This window comes from Rhopalosiphum maidis, chromosome 1 (genome assembly GCF_003676215.2).
Source record: "Rhopalosiphum maidis isolate BTI-1 chromosome 1, ASM367621v3, whole genome shotgun sequence".
Taxonomy (NCBI): Eukaryota; Metazoa; Arthropoda; class Insecta; order Hemiptera; family Aphididae; genus Rhopalosiphum; species Rhopalosiphum maidis.
Window position 1 is genome coordinate 38,602,706 of NC_040877.1, and position 24,201 is coordinate 38,626,906.

Consider the following 24,201-nt stretch of genomic DNA (forward strand, 5'->3'; position numbering starts at 1 on the left):
TTTATGTGCTGCAGTTGTCGTTTAGCTTAGCTAGTTTAAATATAAGAGTGAATTTACCTATTACTAAACTTAAGACTAAAATATTTTGTACGATGGAAATAATTTGTTTGAAATTTTAATTTTGAAGCGAATAATCTGTATTTTAAAATTGTAATATTTAGATACTGATAACTTTCTTCAAAATTAAAGTAGCGATAAGAAACTTAAAATTAATCACATAAAATGTTATTACTTTTAAGTTTAACAATAGATTAATTGAAAAATCATACCTACATCGGCTACATTAAAATGATTTATAAAGTTAAATAATAAAATGAACATTTTTAAGTTATAATATTTTACATAGGTACATAGCTATAGCCTATAAGCATTGATTTTATATCAATTATCTGTCTTTTGACCCAAAAATATACACCAATACACCACAATTAAACTATTCTTAAACTAAATATATGTACGTATAAAAGTTTACTGGGTTCTAGGAAATATTCTTACCTTTAAATTTGATGATAGGTAAATTTAATATAACATAGCTTACCTTACAAGCTCACAATATGTGTTCTGTTGAAGGCAAATTTGCTAATCATGTACGTTAGTAAAACAGAGACAACACATGCGGGTATAACGTCCTCTTAACGTACATTTTTTATGTTACGCACTAGCACTTGTGCGACTGAGATAATACGTCTTCCAAAATAAATGTAAAACGTAAATGCTCGTTTAGTGTTTACAAATTTACAATATTATAATAATATTATACTATAGTATTTATAATCAGTGATAATGTTTATATAATATTATATAATAGGTACAGACCATATGGGTACTGTAGCATAACTGCTACTGGCTATTTCATTATACCTATATATGTAATATTATTCTACTATTTATACATAATTTCCCACATTCCACTTAGTTAAAGGATGGTCACCAATAGCCAATACACTCTGTGCATGCTATTGCTGTATACATATTTAGTTGTCCACCTACTTTTGGAATCGAATACGCGTCACTATTAGAGTATTACTTGTATTAGCACAACCTCCCAACGAAATAGTTGAGATTCAAATCAATTGTAAATTTAATGCGTTGTATATATCTATATTACAATAAACTATTATTACATAATAATATAATATATTACGCATACGCATACACAATAGTAAACACATGAGGCCTTTATTTAGGTGTTTGTTTAGGAAAAAGTCGAAAAACGCATTAATCGAGATAATAAATGCTATTGTAAATAAAATATACATTAAGTATCTAATATCACGTGTAGATGTGTGCACTAACAGTAGTCGTAATAGATTATATTATAAATAAAAAATAAGTAAATGATATTACTACGGCGCATTTCGTGTTAAACGAAATAATAAATTACACGCCCGTGGCCCGTCAAATTGGATTGGATTTGTCGAAAACACGAAAAAATTATCAAAAAAACGCACCGTGCGTGCGCAAAACGAATTACAAATAATTGAACGTCATGATACATAAAAATAATTACAACGCGCGTTGGCGGGGGTGTCGACGTCGCGTGGGAGAGCGCCAGGGCGGCGCGACAGCAACTGCAGTGGACGGCGGATCGGACGACATACGTATATTATAATGTATTGTGTACGCGATCACACGACCGGCCACCCGTGCGACACGCTTTTTTGGTTTTTTACTCAGCGCCGTCGCCTCGCACCCGTCAATCGTCGTCACGTCCGCTCTACACGAACGACCATGGCCGTGGTGCGGGTGACGGCGGCGGCGGCGGCGGTGCAACAACTGTGTGCGACGGCCGTCGGTCAACGAAAACGCACGCGCATCAATTGAGTATTGCACCGGCCGCCGATCGTATATTATAATATATATTATTATATGTTTTACTATTATAATTGTTAGTCCGTTATTATTAGAGAATATTATTGTACACGCGTGCGCGCACACCGTCCCGCGACACGTAATAATTATTCACATTTCACGGGCGGAACGTTGTTGTTTTTTTTTATATCATACTCAACACTCCTCGCGCCACGCTTGACACTACACGACCGCCGATCGGCAGCATTCGAGTAGTGTTTTACGCCTGTTTGTTTATGATCAGCAGCAGCAGAATAATAATATCCGAACGTGAAGTAACGACCTAACGACCGAGTTTAGTGTTTCACGCGTGTATGACTGTTCGAGAATATATTATATATAAATAATTCGCAAGCACCATCGTGTAATTTTATAACAATATATATATACACACAGCCCGGTTATCGTCTGTATATATAAGTGTGTGTGTGTGTACATAAAATAATAATATCGTATTATTTATAAACGCGCGCGCGTCAACTGACGACGACGTCGCCGACGCCTGCATTGCGTGAGCGCTCCAACTGAGTTGGAACGACGTCGACCGCCGCCACCGCCGCCGCCGCCGTCGATATCACCGCAACCACACATGACCAAGCTGCGGCAGCCGCCGCCGCCACCAGTGCATTGTCGTCCGCACTCCGCCACCAGTATTTCGCCGTCCGCCGTACTGCAGACAGTGCAGTTGTAAAATGCCATTGCGCCTGTTCGGTCGGCGTCGTCACGAATCCTATCGGAATATCAACAGCACCGGCACGTTGTAGTGCCAGCTAGCGGTAAAATGGCGGCGCCGTCGTCGACGACCACAAGCACGACCAACGCCACCAATAACAATGCCACCGTCGCGGACAACGCGTCTTTGACGGCCGCCGCAGCGGCTGCGGCTTCTAACGTGTGGCCTAACACCCGAGACAGTTACGAACTTCGCGAAGTCATTGGTAATCTTATATTCTTATCACATTCAGCTGTTAGTGGTGTCCGATTGCTCTCTGCCGTCCCGTAATCCTAAATCCTAGCCGATGCGTTTCCGGTGTGTCGTCCTATATCCATTTCGTGTTCGCCCGATCGCCTCCCCAGTCCCCTCGAGGACCCGGCGCGCACTGGCCATGTACAACACCTGGTCTGCTCCCCACTCGCCGATGCCGGTAGTCGTCATTATTTTGCATTTCAAAAGTTTTTTTTTAGGTTATATCGTCACAATTTCTAAAATATATAAATAATTGTTATTATTGTTTTACGTTTTATTACCTCGGCAAACGGGTTCGATCGCACCGAACTCGATGATTTCTACAGATGCCTCGATAATGTGTCTGCTGACTGCTCACTCTGTCCCGTCAACCCGAACTCGCGTCGTTACTTTGTCCTCCCCTCCTTCGTAATTTACCTCCACACGACCACCTCGCTCTGCCATCGTACTTTTTTTGGCTTATTAAAGTATCGACACTATAATTATCGAGTGGTATACCTACCATATTGTGATATCATTGCCGAATATTGATTACCGTTGACCACAATGTCCGGTAAGATATCAGATTTTTGTACCTGATCAACGTGTCTTGTTGAATTGCCAAAACGATAGAAGTAGAAAATCCAGAAACCGTTTTTGATTTTGGCACATAGGTATAATACTCTTGTGTTGAATATTATTTCTTATCTCGAGTATAAAACAAATAGGTGTCGTGTACACTATCAAATCCCCGAATCCTCTCGTCAAACATTTCGTAATTTTTATTGTCTCATAGATAGATCGTATTATATAATGCATTTGAAATACTATGAATGAAATTTAGAATTGTGTAGGTAGATCAATAAACTTATAATATTTGCATTTAAGTCGAACATTTTTTTCACCAGAATAATAATTATTTTCAATTAATATTGAATATAAATATAAATAAAAGTTTAAAACTAAAATCTATTTTTGTATTAACTCCAATTAAACATTTACAAAGTAATATTATAAATCTATAATATATATCTACCATGAACTTATATTGTACAATATAATATGTCCTAATTAATCTTATTATCTCTAGGAGTATATATTAAAGTATTATTTACCATGATAATTCACTTTCATAAAATGAAAAAAAAAATTAAGAAATAATTTATGTAATATATTATAGTATATTAGGTACTTTAGAAATATTCTTATTTTTAAAATAAAAACTAATAAATTACTGAATTTACTAAACTTTTAAGTCTTAGAATACAATATCCTTTTATATTAAACGATATTCAAGTAACCCTGTAAGATAATGAATTCAATTTTTAGTAATGTAAAAGTAAATAATGAATCATTTATACCATCATATTAATTTAATATTTTAGTATATTTGTCTGTTGTACATAAAATATCATTAGGTACCTTATACCTATATAAAAATGCTATTTTTTGAGGCCAGAACAGATTAGCCACTATCTATGCAAATCATCATTTGAATTAGTACTCCTTGTATATTTGATTGGTCAAATTTAAATCTAAATGTATTTCTTCAATTTCTATAAGATTTATACAACTATACCAGTGCTGGTTAAATTTTAATAATATTCAATAAAAATTGTAAATCAGTGCATGATATTGATATATAACTAAATAGGTAGATAAATCAAACATATTTTGTTAGAAAATATAACCAGTTTCAGTAAAAAAATAGTATTTTTATAATTGCATCATAGTATTTTATTAAATTCACAATAATTTTTCAAATTAATGATTCAATAAATCTTAAGTTGATTAGCATTTCAATCAAATTTTATGTCAATTATGAATAATATCTAATTGTAATAAATCTACATTTTTGTAATATTTATGCATAATATATTGGGTTTTAATTAATAGATTTAACTCAAATGTTGGTTATATTGAAATAATTTTCATTTTAAATTAATTGAAAAAGAAAGTAAAATATTATTGAAATATTTTATAACTACAGTATATTATTTTGCGAAATATATTTTATATATTTTTTGGAAATAGCTTTTAAATATTAGTGATACTTTTAAAAAATAACTTTTTCAGAATTTGTATAGAAAGATTGTTAGTTCTAATATTTAATACATACGTTAAAATAAATATAGTTGTACAGTTTGTATTAGTAATGCAACACACAAACTTATTAGATTATTATACAGTTTTAATTTTTGTTATAAGAATGTATAATTTAATATATTATAATACAAAGTTTATTATAATTTATAATCATTCCTCGGGTCCAACTTCCTAAGAATAATATACATTTCTTACATCAATTTTTTTAATATTATACAATTTCGTAATTTTAGTTTAGGTTAATATTATGTATTTTCTGTCATGAATATAATTAGTTAAATTAAAAATGTATTATACCTATTGTTATGTTTTGAGTATTTATAAATTATATTAATAAATAATTGCTTACATTTTAGGTGTTGGCGCTACAGCTACTGTTCATTGTGCTTTTTGTAAGCCTCGTCAAGAAAAATGTGCCATAAAGAAAATAAATTTAGAAAAATGGAACACCAGCATGGATGAATTAACAGTAATGATTTATATTTATTCTATAGTTAACAATTATTTTAATATTTTTTATTCTATATAGAAAGAAATACAAGCCATGTCATGGTGCCAGCATGAAAATGTTGTAACATATCATACTAGTTTTGTAGTTGGTGATGAATTATGGTTAGTATTACGTTTGCTAGAAGGGGGGTCATTACTTGACATACTAAAACATAAAATGCGCACAAGTGATTGTCGTCATGGTGTTCTTGATGAAGCTACTATTGCAACTGTTTTAAGAGAAGTTTTGAAGGGCTTGGAATATTTCCATTCCAATAGTCAAATCCATAGGTACTCTTTCATATTTGGCTATATATACACTATTCAAAAATAATTTATAATAACTGTTTATTGCTATATTTATAGAGATATAAAGGCTGGCAACATTCTTTTGGGTGAAGATGGAACAGTTCAAATAGCTGATTTTGGAGTAAGTGCATGGTTAACAACTGGTTATGATACTAATCGTCAGAAGGTTCGACACACATTTGTTGGCACACCTTGCTGGATGGCTCCGGAAGTCATGGAACAGGTACACACGGTAAAAGCAAAACATTTAACTAAAATTAATGCAATCGGTAAACACCGACCGCTAAGCTCGAAACCCTAAACTGTCCGACAAAAAATACATTAGGACCACGGATATGACTTCAAAGCAGACATTTGGTCATTGGGAATTACAGCCATTGAGTTAGCTACTGGAACAGCTCCATATCACAAGTACCCACCAATGAAGGTTCTCATGTTGACACTTCAGAATGATCCACCAACATTAGATACTGGCGCTGATCAAAAAGATCAATACAAAGCTTATGGTAAAACTTTCAGAAAACTAATAACTGATTGTTTGCAGAAGGATCCTACTAAAAGGTAATTAATTTTTTTCTTTTTCCAACTTTACTCCCTAGTTTAGTATTAAACAATGTGTTTTTATATAGGCCTACAGCTACTGAACTTCTCAAACATCCAATTTTTAAGAAAGCCAAAGATAAAAAATATCTTCAATCAACTTTAATTGCTATTGGTCCTAGTTTAGAAACCAGAGTTCAAAAGGTAAATTTTATATTATAAGATTAATCCTTTAATATTTATTTTTTGCAATTAGGTTTTAAATAGAAAAATAAATTTTTAAGTTCTGATTATAATATAATCTATATGTAATAGGCATCAAAAAGACAACCGGGCACATCTGGCAGATTACATAGGACAATAACTGGAGAGTGGACTTGGTCATCGGAAGAAGAATGTGATGGACAGTCATCGGATGATGAGGTAAACATTTTGTTTTGTATTTATTATTATTGTTATATTAGTAATTTTATAGTGTAAATAATTTTACTAACTTTTCAACTGTTTTGTTCTATTATTTTAGTGTCAAGAAAAACCATTAAATAAATTAATTGAGGTCCCTCAATCATCTGATAGTGAACATGAAAGTGGTGATGAACACTTAAATCTTGTCCTACGTATGAGGTTAGTTTTGATTTTATTTTTTATAAATCTAAATTATTATTTGTAACATATTATTTTTATTACATTTATTGATCTAATTTGTAAATAAATATTTAATGATATACAATAATAGTTAGTTGAATTTAACTATTTAAGTGTCAAATTTGAATTATCACATATATTAAGTATAGGGCTACTCCTTTCTTGGAGTAATTCACGTCAAGTACTTATTGTAAAATTAGTCTGCAGACTGTTAATTAGCGATAAATAAAAATAATAAAAAAATTAAATTAAATGAATTTGATTTAATATTTTAAATTTATTCTTGGACGCTGGCTATATTAATCACCAAAAAAAATATCATCAAGTAATAAAAATGTTTATAGAAATATTGTGCCAAAATCTATATTTAATATTTAAATAAACAATTCTGTAAAATTCAACAGCTATATTAAATTTATAAGTATAAACTTAGATATTATTGATAATTATATGTTTTTTTTAGAAACTCCAATCGTGAACTTAATGATATTCGATTTGAGTTCTTATTGGGAAATGATACCCCCGATGGTATTTCTACTGAACTTGTGGGAGCTGGATTGGTAGATTGCAGGGATGCTGATGTAATAGCTATGAATTTGCGTGTGCTAATTGGTAATCAAACTCGCGATAGACCAGTTACTTTTGCTCTAGTAAGTATACATTTTATAGTTTGAGGCATGGAATTGAATTACAATTATTTATCACTTAGGTTTCTGGCTGCAACAGTGATGAAATACCGGACGAGAAAATGCTAGTTGGTTACGCCCAGCTGTCTTATGCAGATTAAAAGCTTAGTTACTGAATGAGTTTTACATCTGTTGTGCCACTAAAAAATTAACTCTGTATGTCTTAATAAAATTTTGTATGCATATATATATTAAAATAATATAATTTATTTTTGTACATAGAATCTTAGTTCAGGTTTTGAATAAAAATATATATGCTTTAGCAACAACATACTTGTGTTTAGTAAATTGTGTTCAGTGTACCACTTTTTCATAGTTACTTAATTCCAAATAAGTCGTTTCATTATTACATCAGTTTATTATTATTATTACTTTCATCATCATTTTTTTTAAAAAAAGTTTCTGTTTCAATATTTGTTTCTAAAGTTAGCATAATATAACAGTATCAAACATTTCTTAAATTATTATAACCGAAGTCAGTAAAATAGTACTACAAATCATAATAAACTGTTTTTAATGAAATATTTTTGAATTTTTTTTTTAAATTTAAATTAATAATACTTTTTTGTTATTTTTAAAATAAATACAATTTTGTTAAGTACAACAGTCTTTATAAATTTCAAAAATTGTTAAGTTATATATTTTTTTTTTCATAAAGTATGAAAATTGAAAAACACTTATTTTATACCCTGTGGATGATCACCTATTAACTAGGTTAAGTTCATTGTCTAATTTTGGTTTGTACTTCAATAATTTGGCATATTCTTGCAGCAGTGTTTCCCAATACCATGTTATATCTTTCATTCTCAAATGGGTTCTGATAAATCTATAACCTCGTTCTGAAATTTCTTTGGCTAGATCATCATGTTCTTTGAAAAACAGTAAAATATTTCTGCAATATAAGAGGATAGAATAAATTCTTGTAAAAGGTAATTATATATTAATTGAATAAATTACTTAATATCTTTTTCGGATGCATTTGGGTTTATTGGTACATAATGATACCAAGGTTTCATAAACTGATAGAAAAATTCCTTCCAATCTTCTCCAACATGAAAAACCAGACTTTTACATAAAAAAAGATGTTTAAAACGAAAACTAGCTGCCACACCTCGAAAATTAAACAAATATTTGTATTGACAATGGTTTTCTAATGATACTTCATCTGCCGGTGGAGCAAAGAGTGTATCCTACAAATATTAAATGTTAATAAGATATTATAATTTACAATCAACTAATCATTATCATAAAGATATATTAAATAAATACTGTACCTTTTCAGATTTCCAAGCTTGATTTTTTGTATATGCTGCATCAACTAGTTCTGGTTCATTTCTTGATAAAAGTATGAGTGAATCACGTTGTTCACTAGTTCTAGAACCTCGAAAAAATCCTTTAGAACTTTTGTTTTTCCATGGCCATTGTTCAGATTGTTTCAGAATAGATTTTCTCAGAGAATCCCAGCGGCCAAGTCCAGATGGATGTAATTTGATAGCTGGTCCTCCACTCCAAAAGGACCATGCAGGATACATTATATCAGCATAATCATCTGTCTAGGACACAAATTAATCAATTTATTATACTATTTAATTGAATAATTATATAACCTATAATGCATAAATTAAATAATAAAAAAATTAGTACTCTCACCTTGCTAAAAGAAAAAACAGGTTTAGGGTCTCCGTAATGTTTTATTATTTGAGGCCAATCTCGTGTATTTAAAATGAACTCTACATCTGGAGTATTTAATTGAATTTTACTTAAAAAATGTTCAATGCCTTCACAACGGGCTGGAAACATGCACTTTGTTTCTCTGTATAAGTCATGATTAAAGATCATATAACGAGTTCCTCTAAAAATAAAAATAAAAATCATGATTGAGTATAAAAATTACAAATATAATTGATACTTGTACATTTTTATATTTACTTGTCTGCTGCTGCAATTATCATTTCATGAGTAATACCATCTTTAAATGGCTCAAGATCTTTCAAGATGTTTGGAAAAAAACATGTTCCATTTTTTGTTTCACAGGGAGTATATTCTTTTTTAGCTTTGTTAATTTTGCTAATAATTTGGTTTGATACTAAATAAATGTACAAGAACAGCAATTTCATAATAAATTAATGGCTATTTAAAATAAACCATATTTTATTTTTAAAGCAAATAGAAATAAAACTATTGAAGATAAATTAATACTTACATTTGTCATACATTGATTTGGAATGGCCATGATCAAGTTGGCATACAATAACATTGAATAAATAAAATAAAACAATGTACACAGTGTACATAATTTAAATAATATATTCATTTAAACAGAAACGAGAAATTATACAAAATATTTAATTTTTTATTTACGACATATCCTTTTATGGATAATTTTTAAAGTCCTATTTTTAAAAAGTATTGTATTACTAAGGTCATTAAAATATTTTAGATGCGTTAAATTATAAAAACTATTATAAATTATACGGTAAATTTTTTCTAGATGATAAATTACTAAAAGAAATAATTTAACTAGAATTTATCTAATAAACAAAATGTATATTTTAAACTCAAATTAAAAATAATAACTTTCAATAACCATTACACAGTACAAAACTAAAAATTCCAAAATAAAATAAATATTGTTATCATTATCTATTTATTAGTTATCAGTTAAAAATAATATTTAAGGTTATGTTTACAGTTTGTCTAGTTGAACTACTCGTCCGTCGACTCACTGACTGTAATCCTACTCTGTGTTTTGTAGTCCAACCACGGTTGTAAATATATCTAGAACCGAGAGTCCAACTTACTCCAAATTACTCCGACAGTCGTGTAATAGTAGATATTCTAAAATCTACTATCATGACAAAAATTAATTCAGTGTCATGCGTACTATAGTTAAGTCCCACTCGTACTTTACTACTGTTTAGTGTTTAATGTTTATATTTTTGCTATACACAAAATACACAAGTCGATGAGCATTAAGAAACAATTTTTATTTACTCAATTTTGTTTTGACAAAATTAGTTTGTACTCATTTTTTATTTTTTAATGAAATAAGTTTTCGAATTAAGTTTTAATAGGTTTTATTCAGTATGGGTGTACCAAAGTTTTTCCGTTACATGAGTGAACGCTATCCCTGCCTCAGTGAGCTTGTTAAAGATTATCAGGTATTAATGTCCTAAAATGAATAAACTATAAATTACTTCTATTAACTGTTTAATGTGTTGCAGATTCCAGAGTTTGATAATCTTTACTTGGATATGAATGGTATTATTCATAATTGTTCACATCCAAATGACGATGATCCTCATTTTCGTATATCTGAAGAGACTATTGTTAAAAATATTTTCCACTATTTAGAGGTTTAATAATAATAATTATTTTAATTATAATATCTGTACTAACTTTTATTAATGTTTTTTTTTGTGTTTAGGTATTATTTCAAATGATTCAACCACAAAAATTATTCTTTATGGCTATTGATGGAGTTGCTCCTCGAGCAAAAATGAATCAACAACGTGGCCGACGTTTTCGATCAGCCCATACAGCTGCTGAACAAATGAAACAAGCGATTTCCAGAGGTGAAACGTTACCTTCAGAAGAACGCTTTGATTCTAATTGTATTACACCAGGTACCCCATTTATGGTACGCTTGCAAAATGAGCTTGAATATTTTGTTGCCGAAAAAATGTCCAACGACCCATTATGGACTAAGGTTCAGGTGATATTATCTGGACACCAGGTTCCTGGTGAAGGAGAACATAAAATTATGGATTACATTAGATATATAAAGTCTCGTCCAGGGTATAACCCTCATACAAGACACTGTCTCTATGGTTTGGATGCAGATTTAATAATGTTGGGACTATGCACACATGAACCATATTTTTCATTGCTTAGGGAAGAGGTAATTTTTTTAATTTAAAAATAAAGTTATAAATTACCAACTGATTATTTATATTATGCAGTAATAATATATACCATATTTATTGTATTGTATTGTGCAATAGGTCAAATTTGGACGTAAAGCAAAAAAAGAAATATCTGTAGATGAAACACAATTTTTTCTTCTACATTTATCATTAATGAGAGATTATCTTGGATTAGAATTTCAAGAACTGAAAGAGACATTACCTTTTGAATATGATTTGGAGTCTATTATTGATGATTGGGTAAATTTTGTAAATTTTGTATATTATTTATAATATTTACATGTTTGTAGTAGATATAACCCCTTTTGTTCTCCATCAAAATAATCCTAACAATATTAAATATATAAGTATTAATATTGAATTATTGTTCTATAAAAAGAATAACATACATACAATTAAATAAACTATTAAGTGGACATAGTACCCACATAAGTTTTAAAAATATCATAAGTTACTTAAAAATAATAATATCAATAAAAGGCTATGTAGGGTCCTAGATAATAATCTTATCTTTAAATTTTTTAATAGGTCAATAAACTCTAATATCTAAATTAACAGCACAATATTGTATAAGACAGAGACAACACATGCAGGCACTATGTCTTCTTAAATATAACGCCAATAATTTTTATGAATAAAAGTTCCCACAAAATTTAGATTTCATATTTTTAACATTACTTAAAAATATTTAAACATTTTTTTTTTACTAAACTGACAGATGTTTTGGAGTATTTTAAAAAAAGACGCTACACATCTACATTTCATGAAATACATAACTTAACAAATTGTACATTTTGAAGAATCTGTTCAACTCCTTTATGCTTAATATTATAGTAAATTTATTGTTAAATTTAAAAGAAAAAAATATTTGTTTTAATTTTATAATTAGTAAATTTATTATAATATTAAGCATAATGGAGTTAAATGGATTCATTAGAATATATAATTTACTATAATATGCGTTTATAAAATAGAGAAAATGTATGCAGGTACATTTGTAACTTAAATGGATGTTAGTTTATTTGGTGGTTATATTTAATAGACCAATTCATCACCAATCATAGTTACCTCATATTTATATTTTAATTTAAACTTATTTTTGGAATTAAATACACTTTAAGGACAAAGTTGAAAGACTATATTTTCATATTATATTGTTAATTTTATAAGATGCTCCAAACTCATTATTTTTAAATCAGTACTACCATGTTTTATAGTAATTCTTTAAACTGATCTTTTTTGTACTTTTTAATGTAAATAAATTGAAATTTAAACAAGTAGTTTCCGAGTTATTACACTTAATGTTCTAAGTATATATTCATGTTATTAAGTTTTTGAAGTTATTGATAATTAATTACATTTTAATAATGAATGTGATAACTACTAGAGAATAGCAAATTTTAGTTTACATTTTACACCTATTTTATATTTTAAGTAAAACCGTGATTAAGAATTATTATCATTGGAACTTAAAGTTTAACAATTTAGAATTTATTCTTTAAATTTCAGTTTTATGTACATTAAGAAATGTATAAAAAAAAATTATTATTAAAGGAATGTAGTTCTGAACTTGTAAATAAAACCACTACCTTATAAACTAAAAATATATTTGCATTTATCTTAATTACTATTTTTTTAGGTATTGATGGGTTTTCTAGTTGGTAATGATTTTATTCCACATCTACCTGATCTTCATATTTCAAAAGGAGCATTGCCAATATTATACAGAGTTTATATGGATGTTCTACCTAAAGTAGAAGGTAATTTTGTATGTTAAAATATTATTTTATCAACATTAGAGTTGACAAATGTATTATCTAATCAAAAGATTATACCAGTGGTTTTAAATCATTGTACCACAAGCATCCTTGAAGTGTGCCGTGTTTTTAATATTTATATAATGTAATATATATATATACACAATGATTCTTTTATCAAACAACGCTGATTATTTAAAAAAATATTAATGTTTTTGAAAATATTTTTTTACATAGTTTAAAGTTGTTGAAAAACAATGTTTTTATTAAAAAATTATATTTTTAAATATTTTTTATCCTTATAATTTTTTAAGTTTTTTACTTTTTTGAATGACAACATAGTGTTTTAATTTCATATTCCAAAGCAGAATAATTTTTTGAGTATTTTGATATATATTATTTGAATTTAGAGTGAGTAGTTTATGAGTTATATTTATTTAAAGTTTAGACAAGCGGAGTAGTAGACAAACATTTTGCGGAGTAACCCTGTACCACTCCACTCCGTGCAACTAAACTTTAAATACGTACAACTCATAAAATACTCGACTTGAAAAAAATTTTTTGGACATTTTAATATTATTTTTAATTATTATAAATTATATAAAATTATTATAAAATTTTTAATTTAACAATTATTTATTTATATTTAATTATAATTATTTCCTAAAAATGTTGATGTTTTAATATTGTACTAACCATTTAATTTTATACTTGAGTATTTAAATTATAAATGGGAATCTCTAGTACACCAATATTAAATGAAGAGATCTCTGCAACCTTATTCACTTTTATGAACTCTCAACTAAAGATGTTACAAACTGTTTGATATTCAAATAAACTTATACCAAGTTTGGTTACTAAAAACACTAAAAACAAATTAATAATTGTAAATATTTTAACTGAACCGCATTGAAATACATCATAGTTTGGTACAAATTTATATTTGAATGTAATATTATTCTATTAATTATTTATTTTAATTGCTTGATATTAAATGTACCTAATAAATCTCTAATGATTCTCTTCATGATTAACTGTTTTGACTTATAATTAAAATAATTTTAAAATATAATTTTTTTTTACTATGATTTGATATGAGGTACTTTATATAAACATTTTTATTTTTATTTTTGTTTAATAATAGTTGACTTTTTGTAACAATTTAATCAAATCACTGTTAAATTAATAATATACATATTATTTTTATATTTCTAAGAGTTATTATATTTATATTATTGAAAGTATAATTGAACATTTTCAGGCTATTTGAACGAACAAGGTACATTAAACCTAAAGCGGTTTCAAAAATTTATGGAAACTTTGGCTAATTTTGATTATGATCAATTTAGAGATACATATGCTGATATAAAATTTTTAGAAGGCAAACGTTCTGCAAATACTACAACTTCTAATAAAGTTAGTTTATTTCATGCTAAAAAATTTAATTTATGGAATTAATAAAATGTTATATGTGTTAAAAACATTATTTTTAGATTAATAACGATCCTGCTTACAAAGATGAATTAGCTGCATTAATAAAAGACACAGATAGAATTGTAAGAATATTTATCTTTTTTTTTTTTATTATTAAATGTAAATAGTATAATCAAACATTTTAATATAATTTAATGTTAGCTTTTGAGTGATGATGACGAAGAAGATGAGTTTGAAGAAACTGAAGATGAATCCATTATGGCTGAATTTACTTTGCATAAAGAAAATTATTATAAAAACAAACTTGATTACAATGTTGTTACAGAGTAAGATTATTTGATTTTTTTTCCTTAAATCTAAATAAAAGTTAATTTTATTTATTTATTTAAGTGATGTAATGCGTTCACAAGCTGAAGGATATATCAGGGCATTGCAATGGAATCTAAATTATTATTATAATGGTTGTTGCTCGTGGTCTTGGTATTATCCACATCATTATGCCCCATATATATCTGACATTAAGGGTTTTGAAAATCTTAAAATAGAATTTGATTTGGGTCAACCATTTTTGCCATATGAACAGCTGTTAGCAGTATTGCCATCACTTAGTAAAGAATTGTTACCTAAACCTTTTCAAGATTTAATGACTGAAGAAGCTAGTCCTATAAGATTATATTATCCTGAAAAATTTGAAACCGATCTTAATGGCAAACAACATGAATGGGAAGCAATTGTACTAATCCCTTTTATTGACGAAGTAAACATAAATTATTTTAGTACATAATGTATAACAATTATATATTACATGAATAATTTATTAAAAATTGATTGTTCGTTATCTAGGAAATTTTAATTAAATCTATAAAAATGGTTGAACATAAATTAACAGCAGATGAGAAAAGTAGAAATACTCATGGTCCCATGCATCTTTTTATGTATACAAAGAAAAATCTTGGTATGTGTATGATATTGTATATATATATGTATTTTAATGAAATCTAATGTAATATATTCTTATATTATATTTATTTAAGGTACGGGTTCGATTTCAAAATATTTTCCATCAATCGAAGAGAGTCATGCCGAAAAAATAGCTATAAACCGTGAAGATATTTTTGTTGACATAGGTGATCTAGTTAAAGGCTTATATCCAGGTTTACAAATGGATGTTTACCATGTTGGATTTCCATCACTTCATCTTATTCCAATTACAGTAAATTAAAATCAATATTTTATTTAAAAAAATTGTTGCTATTATAGTTTTATAATATAATATTAGGCACAATTACAAAGGCGTAATGTAAAAGTATTTCAATCGCCTAGTTTGGGTGAAAATATGATAATAAAAATTGATAATAAAGATGAAAATGATAATGAAAGTATACAACATATTGCTAAGGAATTGCTTGGAAATACTCTTTATGTTAATTGGCCTCACCTTGAAGAAATTAAGTAAGTTATATTTTATGAATTTTAAACCATATAAATAACTAATAAGTTTTTAACATTATTAGGGTTACTGCTGTTTCAAATACAACAGTAAAATTATCATTTAATGAGGATGAACAATTGGTAGTACGAGAAATGAATGAATCAGATATACAAGAGTTTAATCTACTGGCCCAAGGCATTGCTAAGATGTTAGTAATTATATTAATTTGATTTATTTGATTAATTCAACTATAGTGGATGTTACTAACTGTTCAATTTTTAAACTGAATCAAACCCCTATTAGTTTAATTTTATAAATAAATAATATATTTGAATATTATAAATTGTAATTTGAAATTTATTTAAACTTTATTATTAACTTTTTTTTTAACTAGCCTTGGGTTTATAAAAATTAATAAAGTTTTATTTGACTTCTGTTTAATCTAAAAATTCAGGGTTCATGTCATTATTAGAGTTAACCAATAAAATTGAATTAAAATTGTTTACATTATAATTAAATCAGGTTTATTACAACACGTGGTATTGATATTGGTAAGACTCATGTATTATTGCGTGGTCAAACTTTAAAAGGAACCAAATATGTGCCAAGGCAGGATGGAAGTGGAGTTGATCTTATAAAAGTTGTATGTATTTAGTTATTACAAAATTTTTCCTGAATATTATATGTTTTAAATTTTTAAATAGTGGAATGATATTTCATCAACAATTGCCTATCAAACATCCATACCTGGCTTGGAAGTAATTGATCCAAGTTTGAAGGAAAGTTATTTTACTCTGGAAAAATACTTTCCTCTGGGTAGTAAAGTGTTTGTGCTGGATGCTCCGTTTTATGGTTGTCAAGCAGATGTTCTCGGAGGTTTTATATCTTCACGAGTTAAGATTAATATAATACTTGAACCAGAACCATACATTCATGATTTGAAAGAACGTCTAGAATCTGTTTCTACAGAACTTTTTTATGGTAAATTAAAGTGATTTTATTCTGAGACATTTAAAAAATATTTTTTTCCTCTAGCTAATACTGCAGCATCTAAACTTTCAATTAATTCACATTTACTTGCTAAAATTACTGGAACAATATTCTTAGCAGTTGAAACATATGAAGACAGGAATGAAAAAAAAATAAATATTGGAATGAACCTTAAATCAAATAAACGAAATGAAGAAGTATTAATTATAATTAATATATTTATAAATGTTTTATTTATTTAAATATTGATTTTATAGGTTGTTGGATTTACAAAAAAATTTGAGAATGTTTGGATGTATTCACAAAAAACGATAGATTTGTTAAGTGAGTATATTCGAAGATTCCCAGAGTTAATAAATGTTTTATTAAATACAGAAAGTGCCAAGGATACTTTTAAGTCTGAAGATATGTTTCCAGATCCAAGTACAAGGTTTGTTATTATTTTTAAAGGAGTCTGATGATTAACCTTATTTAATATGATGAAAATGGTACAGTTATAATTTTTAATTGTTAAACAGAAAACAAAAATTAGATGAACTAAAAAAATGGCTTGGTGAAATCCGTTCATTAACTAAAGATAAACAAACTTGTGGATCAATGGAACCATCTAAAATAGCTGCTGTGGTAAAATATATGGATGAATTTATGACAGAAAATTTAAAACACAAAAAAACTGTGACATTAAGTGTGAAATCACAAAATCTTTTTAAAGTAAATTAATTGTAATTGGACATTGAAGAAATGTATTATCATTAAATTTATTTTATAGCCAATAACTAAACTAGACAAATTAAAAGCTGACGAAGGAGCAGACACACGCGTATTAGACCGTATAGTATGTATTCGATCTTCATATCAAGTCCCTCTTGGTTTCAAAGGCACAGTAATCGGTGAGTATTTTTTTAGTTTTAACTTATAAATAATGATACACTGTAATAAACTGTATTTTATTTAGGTATTTCTAAATCAAATATTGATACTGAGATTGTGTATAGTGTTATATTTGATAAGGAATTTCCAAATGCTGTATCATTTGGTGGTTCTACTAATCGTGGCTATAAATTGTGTAGAATGTCGTTCATAAACTTATCACACGCTATACGTAATGGGTTATACAAACCTTTAGTTGTAAAAAAAACCATAAATCAGACTCATAATTCAGAGAAACAGGTATGTTTTTTTATTTACATTTTTACTTTAAAAATGTATTAGTTATTTAGACTGTCTTACTATGTGCCTTTTAACAAAATATTTATTTATAATATTAATTTTGTTTATTATTTTAAGAACACTCAACTGAGTATATGGGAACACTTGCAGGTTAGTTATATTCTTATATTTTTGGTAATATATCATATTTAAAATGTCTTTTAAGAATATGCACGACATACCTACTTATATTATCTGTATTTTACAAATGTACAACATTTATAATATTTTAAGTTTTAAGAAAGTATGAGTGTAAAATATTGCAATTTAAAAATACTGATAATATTCTTACTTTTAAGTTTGATATTGGTCAATTCATTCTAATATTAAAACTAACTAATAGTTCTCCTGAACACAAATTCTCTATTTTGTAAATTTGTTGGAGACATCTTAATGTTATATATTTTTTACCATTTCAGTATACAGTGGCATCCAAAACATTTTTTTTTTTTTTTTAATGTACCTAGTTATAACTGAGCTCCTAAACTTTAAGTTAAATAAATTTTTTTTTTTAATCCATTTTGATTTTGGTTTTGTCAATATTTAAAATTGTACCTATGTGAATAAAATTAATTATTAATATGTTGAATAAATTCAATCATTGATACTTGTGTAGTATACTACTTACCGCTACTTTATTGGTATAGTATGTACCTATCAAAAAACTTTATTAGAGTTAAGATAAAATATATTGGCTACATATTTTAATATTTATGTTTATTATTGACATCTTATTCCCAAACCATTAGTATTAGAAATTATAATCTGTCATTAAACAAAGTAGAATGGAGTCTATTTTTAATAATTTTTATTTATCACTCCTTACTGTTATTTCAATATTATACTTGCTTGCTATTATTACTAGTAATGGGTTTGGATGCCACTGTTAGTATAAACTATAAATGTATTGTCTTACATTTATATATTAATATTCTTTTTCTTTAAACTTTTCAATAATATTATTATTCATACATAATGTATTTAATCTGTATTTATGTATAATTCGTAAACTGAACTCAATTTCCCAATACAAGTAATATTTTATAGGAGATGAGTAACCTATTAGGTTGTTGATATGTTTACATATGTTATTTATTGTCTTATTGGATACAACAATAAAATATAAAAAAAACTACTGAACGATATTTGCAATGTAAAATGTTACTGTTTTATTTTTTAAATGTTTGTATGCATACATTTATTAATAATTACATTTTTAAAAATAGTCAAATAATAATGGTTCTGAAATCAAACTTAAATCTCGGGAAGAAAAAATCACATTGGCTCCAAAAGAATCGTGGCGACGTCAACAAGTAAAATTTAATATACATTTCACTTTTTTTTTACAAAAATTATTTAGAAATTAATCAATTCTAGAAAAATATAAATGAAATAATGTTGATTACTTTATTTATTACTTATACTTTTTAAATATTATTTATAAATTTAAATAAAAATCTGGTATTTTTAGAAATAACTAAATGAAATTCTATTATGTAAACCCTTAGAATTTTAATTCATTATATTTGACTAAATATTTGCATTCATTTAAATTATTTAAAATAGCACAATCATATTATTTATGAATTTATTTAATTATTAGATTGGTAAAGGAAAATATGAATATTTCCTGAGCAAGGTGTTTTATTTCATATTTATTTTTTTTTAAAGCGAGTTAATAAATTTGAAATTATTCAAGTACTTATGATTTATTATAAAATAAAAATTACAAAGAAAAATAATCTTTTCTCAATTGTAGTATACAAATTTGCTATTATGTTAACTATAAATAAACTTAAATTGATATCTAGTGTAAAGATTTATTATGCAACATGTTTGATAGAGAAAACTTATGCGAATACAACATACTTAATTTATATAATTATTCAGTTATTTAATTTTAATGTACAATCTTTTTTATTTTTTTTAGAAAAAAGAATCTCAAGGTTTAAACAAGATTAACAAAATTCTCCAAGCACCTACTGTAAGATTTTTTCTGTATATTTAATTTATTTTTATTATAGAATAAAAAATATTTTAATTAGTTTAATGTAAAATTAAAATTTATCTTCCACATTTGATTATTGTTTTTCTTAAATTTAGGGGACAGTTAATGATGGACATCATATTAATAATAATTCCATCAAAATACAATTGAATGCTGAAGCATGTGTTAGTATTTAATTTTAAAACCCTTTAATAATAATTTTAATATTATTTTCTTTGCTTAATTAGGAATTTAAAACAATTGCATTAAAGAAAATGTTAAAAATCCAATCGGAAGATAATTTTGTTCCATCACCAAATGAAGTAATGATATATTTAATATTCTTTATTTTTTTTTTACTAAATTAATCATTTTTTTTTCTAGATTGAACCAGAATATTATTCTAATAAATCAGTAAATTATATACCAGAAACATCTTTTCGTGATTTAAAAACAATAGAACCTCAATGCTCTAATTATAATACTAATGAACAAATGAATGAAAATGTAATTCCAAAACTCAACAACCCGATGGAAAGCAATGTTCAAGTAACTAACATGTGTTTTAATTCTATAATTTTATTGTAGTATAACAATTTAAGTATAAAACATATTTTAATTAAATACATTTTCTAGGAAAAGCCAATGGTTATAGCATTGGAAAAGTATTATATACAGAAAGGTTATAATCTTCCTAAGTATAGTTTTATAAATTCAGTAGATGATAATGGGTTTAAAATGTATAATGCAGAAGTGATTTTACCAAGTGGTGTTACAATACGAGGAGAAGCAAAACATTCATATATTGAGGTTTGTGTACTTTATTATTAAAAAAAATATATATAAAAATATTAACTATTATGTATAATAATTTATCTAGGCATCTGAAGAAGTTGCTTCTCGTGCATTGGTTATTGTTCAACAAATGGATGCTAATAAAAATAATGAACACCCTACACAGAAAAAGCCACCCAAGTCAGATCGAAGAGCTATGTCTCAACAAGCATCATCAAATGTGTTTATGAATTGGATTACATCTTTCAATTCTCAACCTTCTTATCAGCCACAACTTCATCAACAGCAGCAGCAGCAGCAACAACAACAGCAGCAGCAACAACAGCTACAGCAACAGCAGCAACAACAACAACAGCATCAGCAACCCCAACAGCCATATCCACAAGTGCCCCAATATTTTGAGTATTCCTCACAACACTACCGACCATCATTTCAGCAGTTTCCACCTGGTTTTCCAGTTTCTGCTCAACAGTCATTTCAAGTACCTTTTCCACAACAAGTCTATAGACAACAAAGTCATATTGGTTATCCACTTCAACAGCAACAGTATGTTTCCTAGTTTTAATGATTTATATTTTTTAAATCTAACCACATTTTTTAAAGGTTTTTGAACTATCAACAAGAATTGCAGTATTCTAAAGCAGTACCAGTTTTCACAAGTTTAGTAAATCCATCACAATTACCACAACCACCTGTCCATTGGCAACCCACAAACAGAAATTGTAAATTAATTTTAAATGTTATTTGAATATATATTATTTATTGTTAATGATCTTATTTATTTTCAGTAATAAATAATGAATATCCAATGAATACTATTCCCAACGTCTACCATCAACCTCAACAAAATATGAATTATCAACAATATATGCCAACAACAACGAATGATATACCAATGGTAATAATCAAAAAAATATAGCCACTTTATTACATTCAATGTAAATATAAAATAATTTTTAAGAATGAACAGTACATGTCAAGTAACAGAGTAATGATTCCAAGTCCTTCGAGTGCATTTTCACCAGCAGCTAATGACCAGTCCACATCCAATCGTAAAGTAAAAGTAGCTGCAAATTTTAACTCTTCACAACCATAATTGCTCGTTCTTTACTTATTATATTAATCTTTATTTTCATATTCATTCATAAATTGGAAAATAATTTGAAATTGCAGTTTGTTTGTAGGTATAACGTACATTAATTGGGTATTTTAATATATTTATAAAATTATAATTTTAAAAATTGACCCAGCCTATTCCTACCCTGAAATATTAGGTTGATACTTAGCGTTTTAATTTATGTATCTGTATTAATTTTTTAATTTAAGATTGTAATAATGGATTAAACATTATTTTAAACTTGATGTTTATTTTTAATTTATTCTTTTTTGTATTTTAAAAAATATGTAAAACAGTGTTTTTATTTGTAAATATTAAAAATATAAAGTGTGAAATAAATCTTACATGAAATTAATTTAAAAAATATTTATTTTTACAGTGTCTATATAAGATTTTAATTAACTAGCATTATTATTGCAAGCCTTAGTTTTCAGTTAAATACTAAAATAAACAACCAATTTATGTTTCTCACACACAAGTAAAAATCTATTCATATGTGTCAATTTATCTATTTAATTTCTAAATTTCAAATTCCTGTATGATTTAAGAATCTAGTTGTTTGTGGTTGCATTATACTGTTTTTGATTGTTTCAATATATAGAATTTAAAATTTAGTATAGTAAAAATGTAAAAGATAGGAATTAACAAACAAAATTATTTGAATTTTATTAAAAGTTATTATTTTTCATTAGTTAAGTTGTGTACATGAGTATATGTAAGACAAGTAAGGATGAAGTTATTAAAATGTATGATTATTATTATCATATATACCTATATTTCTTGTTACATAATAGTAAAATATAAGGTTTAATTTTGTAAGTTTAGTTAGAATGAAGATTTAAAACTTAAGTTGAACTATCCAAATTTGACCAGACATTTGTAAAATCCCACGTATTTAACCTGTTTTGTAAGATTTATTCTAGATTTAAAATTCAATTTTTTGATTAATAAGTAGTAAATTATAGACTGGTTAAAATTTCAATAGACTATTAAATAGTACCATTGATTATAAATACTAGTATTTATAATAATAGTACTAATAATAGTACCAATTAAATCAACTATATTTTAAACTTTATACCAGTGATATTAAGGCTATACATTTTGTGTCCCATGACGGGTAATTTTTATGCTTTTAAAGCATAATGATAATTGATAATTTATATATAATAAACACACAAATTTATAAATATTATAGATATTAAAAAAAAAAATGAATAAACTATTTTTTACTTCAAAATAATTATTACTTTAATAGACAATAGTAATTTTCTATCATGGCTAATATAATAATACATTTTATAATAATATTACTACTAAAAGTATAATATAATCAATTATTCATTACTATCTTCGACTGCATATATTAAAATATATGATTTTAGTTGACAGTACCTATGAAATAAATAGTTTTGGTTCATTCCAGTGGTTTATAATACTATGTAAGTAATATTGTAAAATTGTTAGCGATTTTAAAATTTTCCTTTAACTGACGAAATTATCAGAAAACAAAACACTGTTTTAATTTTGTCCTCTCGGTGTGGCCATTCATAAAACCATTTCTTAGTTATGATTGTGTTAGAAAAACACGCGCTTACTCCTTTTCTCTACCTAGTGGACCCATATAACTCATAGGTACAATCCACATAGATAATTAATTAATTTGATAATATAGTCTAAAAATTATACTAATTGTAGCTATAGGTACCCATCTATATCAGTGGCGTAGCTAGAGGGGTTGAGGGGCTGCACCCCCTCCAAATATCAAGAAAATTTTAAAATCATTTTAATTTTTAATGATTTATGAAAATCGCTACAAAAATCTTAAATTGTATTTTACAAAAATTGATCAGCCCTCCCCGAAAAAAAATCCTGGCTACGCCATTGGGCTACTCATCAATATATTTATTAATTGTGATGTTCTATATTATACAGCTATAGCCCGTTTATAGGTGTATACGTAGGTATGTATTCTGTAGTCG

General features: G+C 27.0%; 3 protein-coding genes across 5 annotated transcripts; 2 read left to right on the forward strand and 1 right to left on the reverse strand.

Annotated features, from left to right (window-relative positions):
* Nucleotides 1–1,717: 1,717 nt before the first annotated feature.
* LOC113560336 (STE20/SPS1-related proline-alanine-rich protein kinase) lies at nt 1,718–7,761 on the forward strand. 2 transcript variants are annotated; one of them, XM_026966142.1, is made up of 10 exons: nt 1,718–2,789; nt 5,260–5,372; nt 5,433–5,683; nt 5,759–5,924; nt 6,027–6,262; nt 6,331–6,445; nt 6,557–6,664; nt 6,765–6,865; nt 7,350–7,536; nt 7,596–7,761. In XM_026966142.1, the coding sequence occupies exons 1-10, from the start codon at nt 2,633–2,635 to the stop codon at nt 7,671–7,673; spliced, it is 1,512 nt and encodes a 503-aa protein (XP_026821943.1). In that variant the 5' UTR covers nt 1,718–2,632; the 3' UTR covers nt 7,674–7,761. The 2 variants fall into 2 exon arrangements, with proteins under 2 accessions (XP_026821943.1, XP_026821942.1); XM_026966141.1 differs by having other exon boundaries at nt 1,815–2,789; nt 5,759–5,933.
* A 420-nt stretch (nt 7,762–8,181) lies between these two features.
* Nucleotides 8,182–9,933, reverse strand: LOC113560337 (O-glucosyltransferase rumi homolog). Its single transcript, XM_026966143.1, has 6 exons — nt 9,776–9,933; nt 9,502–9,658; nt 9,223–9,424; nt 8,847–9,125; nt 8,530–8,762; nt 8,182–8,464 (listed from the first exon to the last, which is right to left on the reverse strand). Exons 1-6 carry the CDS (start codon nt 9,864–9,866, stop codon nt 8,272–8,274), a joined length of 1,155 nt encoding a protein of 384 aa, XP_026821944.1. The 5' UTR covers nt 9,867–9,933; the 3' UTR covers nt 8,182–8,271.
* A 454-nt stretch (nt 9,934–10,387) lies between these two features.
* Nucleotides 10,388–22,437, forward strand: LOC113548120 (5'-3' exoribonuclease 1). 2 transcript variants are annotated; one of them, XM_026948807.1, is made up of 31 exons: nt 10,389–10,733; nt 10,797–10,928; nt 11,000–11,473; nt 11,577–11,738; nt 13,138–13,258; nt 14,517–14,671; nt 14,749–14,811; nt 14,891–15,015; nt 15,080–15,446; nt 15,533–15,644; nt 15,724–15,902; nt 15,969–16,141; nt 16,204–16,329; nt 16,644–16,764; nt 16,826–17,102; nt 17,157–17,308; nt 17,369–17,541; nt 17,630–17,822; nt 17,881–18,001; nt 18,067–18,281; nt 18,399–18,431; nt 19,547–19,633; nt 20,251–20,304; nt 20,424–20,492; nt 20,556–20,630; nt 20,692–20,856; nt 20,944–21,117; nt 21,188–21,648; nt 21,706–21,824; nt 21,891–22,000; nt 22,064–22,436. In XM_026948807.1, exons 1-31 carry the CDS (start codon nt 10,659–10,661, stop codon nt 22,196–22,198), a joined length of 4,998 nt encoding a protein of 1,665 aa, XP_026804608.1. In that variant the 5' UTR covers nt 10,389–10,658; the 3' UTR covers nt 22,199–22,436. The 2 variants fall into 2 exon arrangements, with proteins under 2 accessions (XP_026804609.1, XP_026804608.1); XM_026948808.1 differs by lacking the exon at nt 19,547–19,633 and having other exon boundaries at nt 10,388–10,733; nt 22,064–22,437.
* The last annotated feature ends 1,764 nt before the right edge of the window (nt 22,438–24,201 follow it).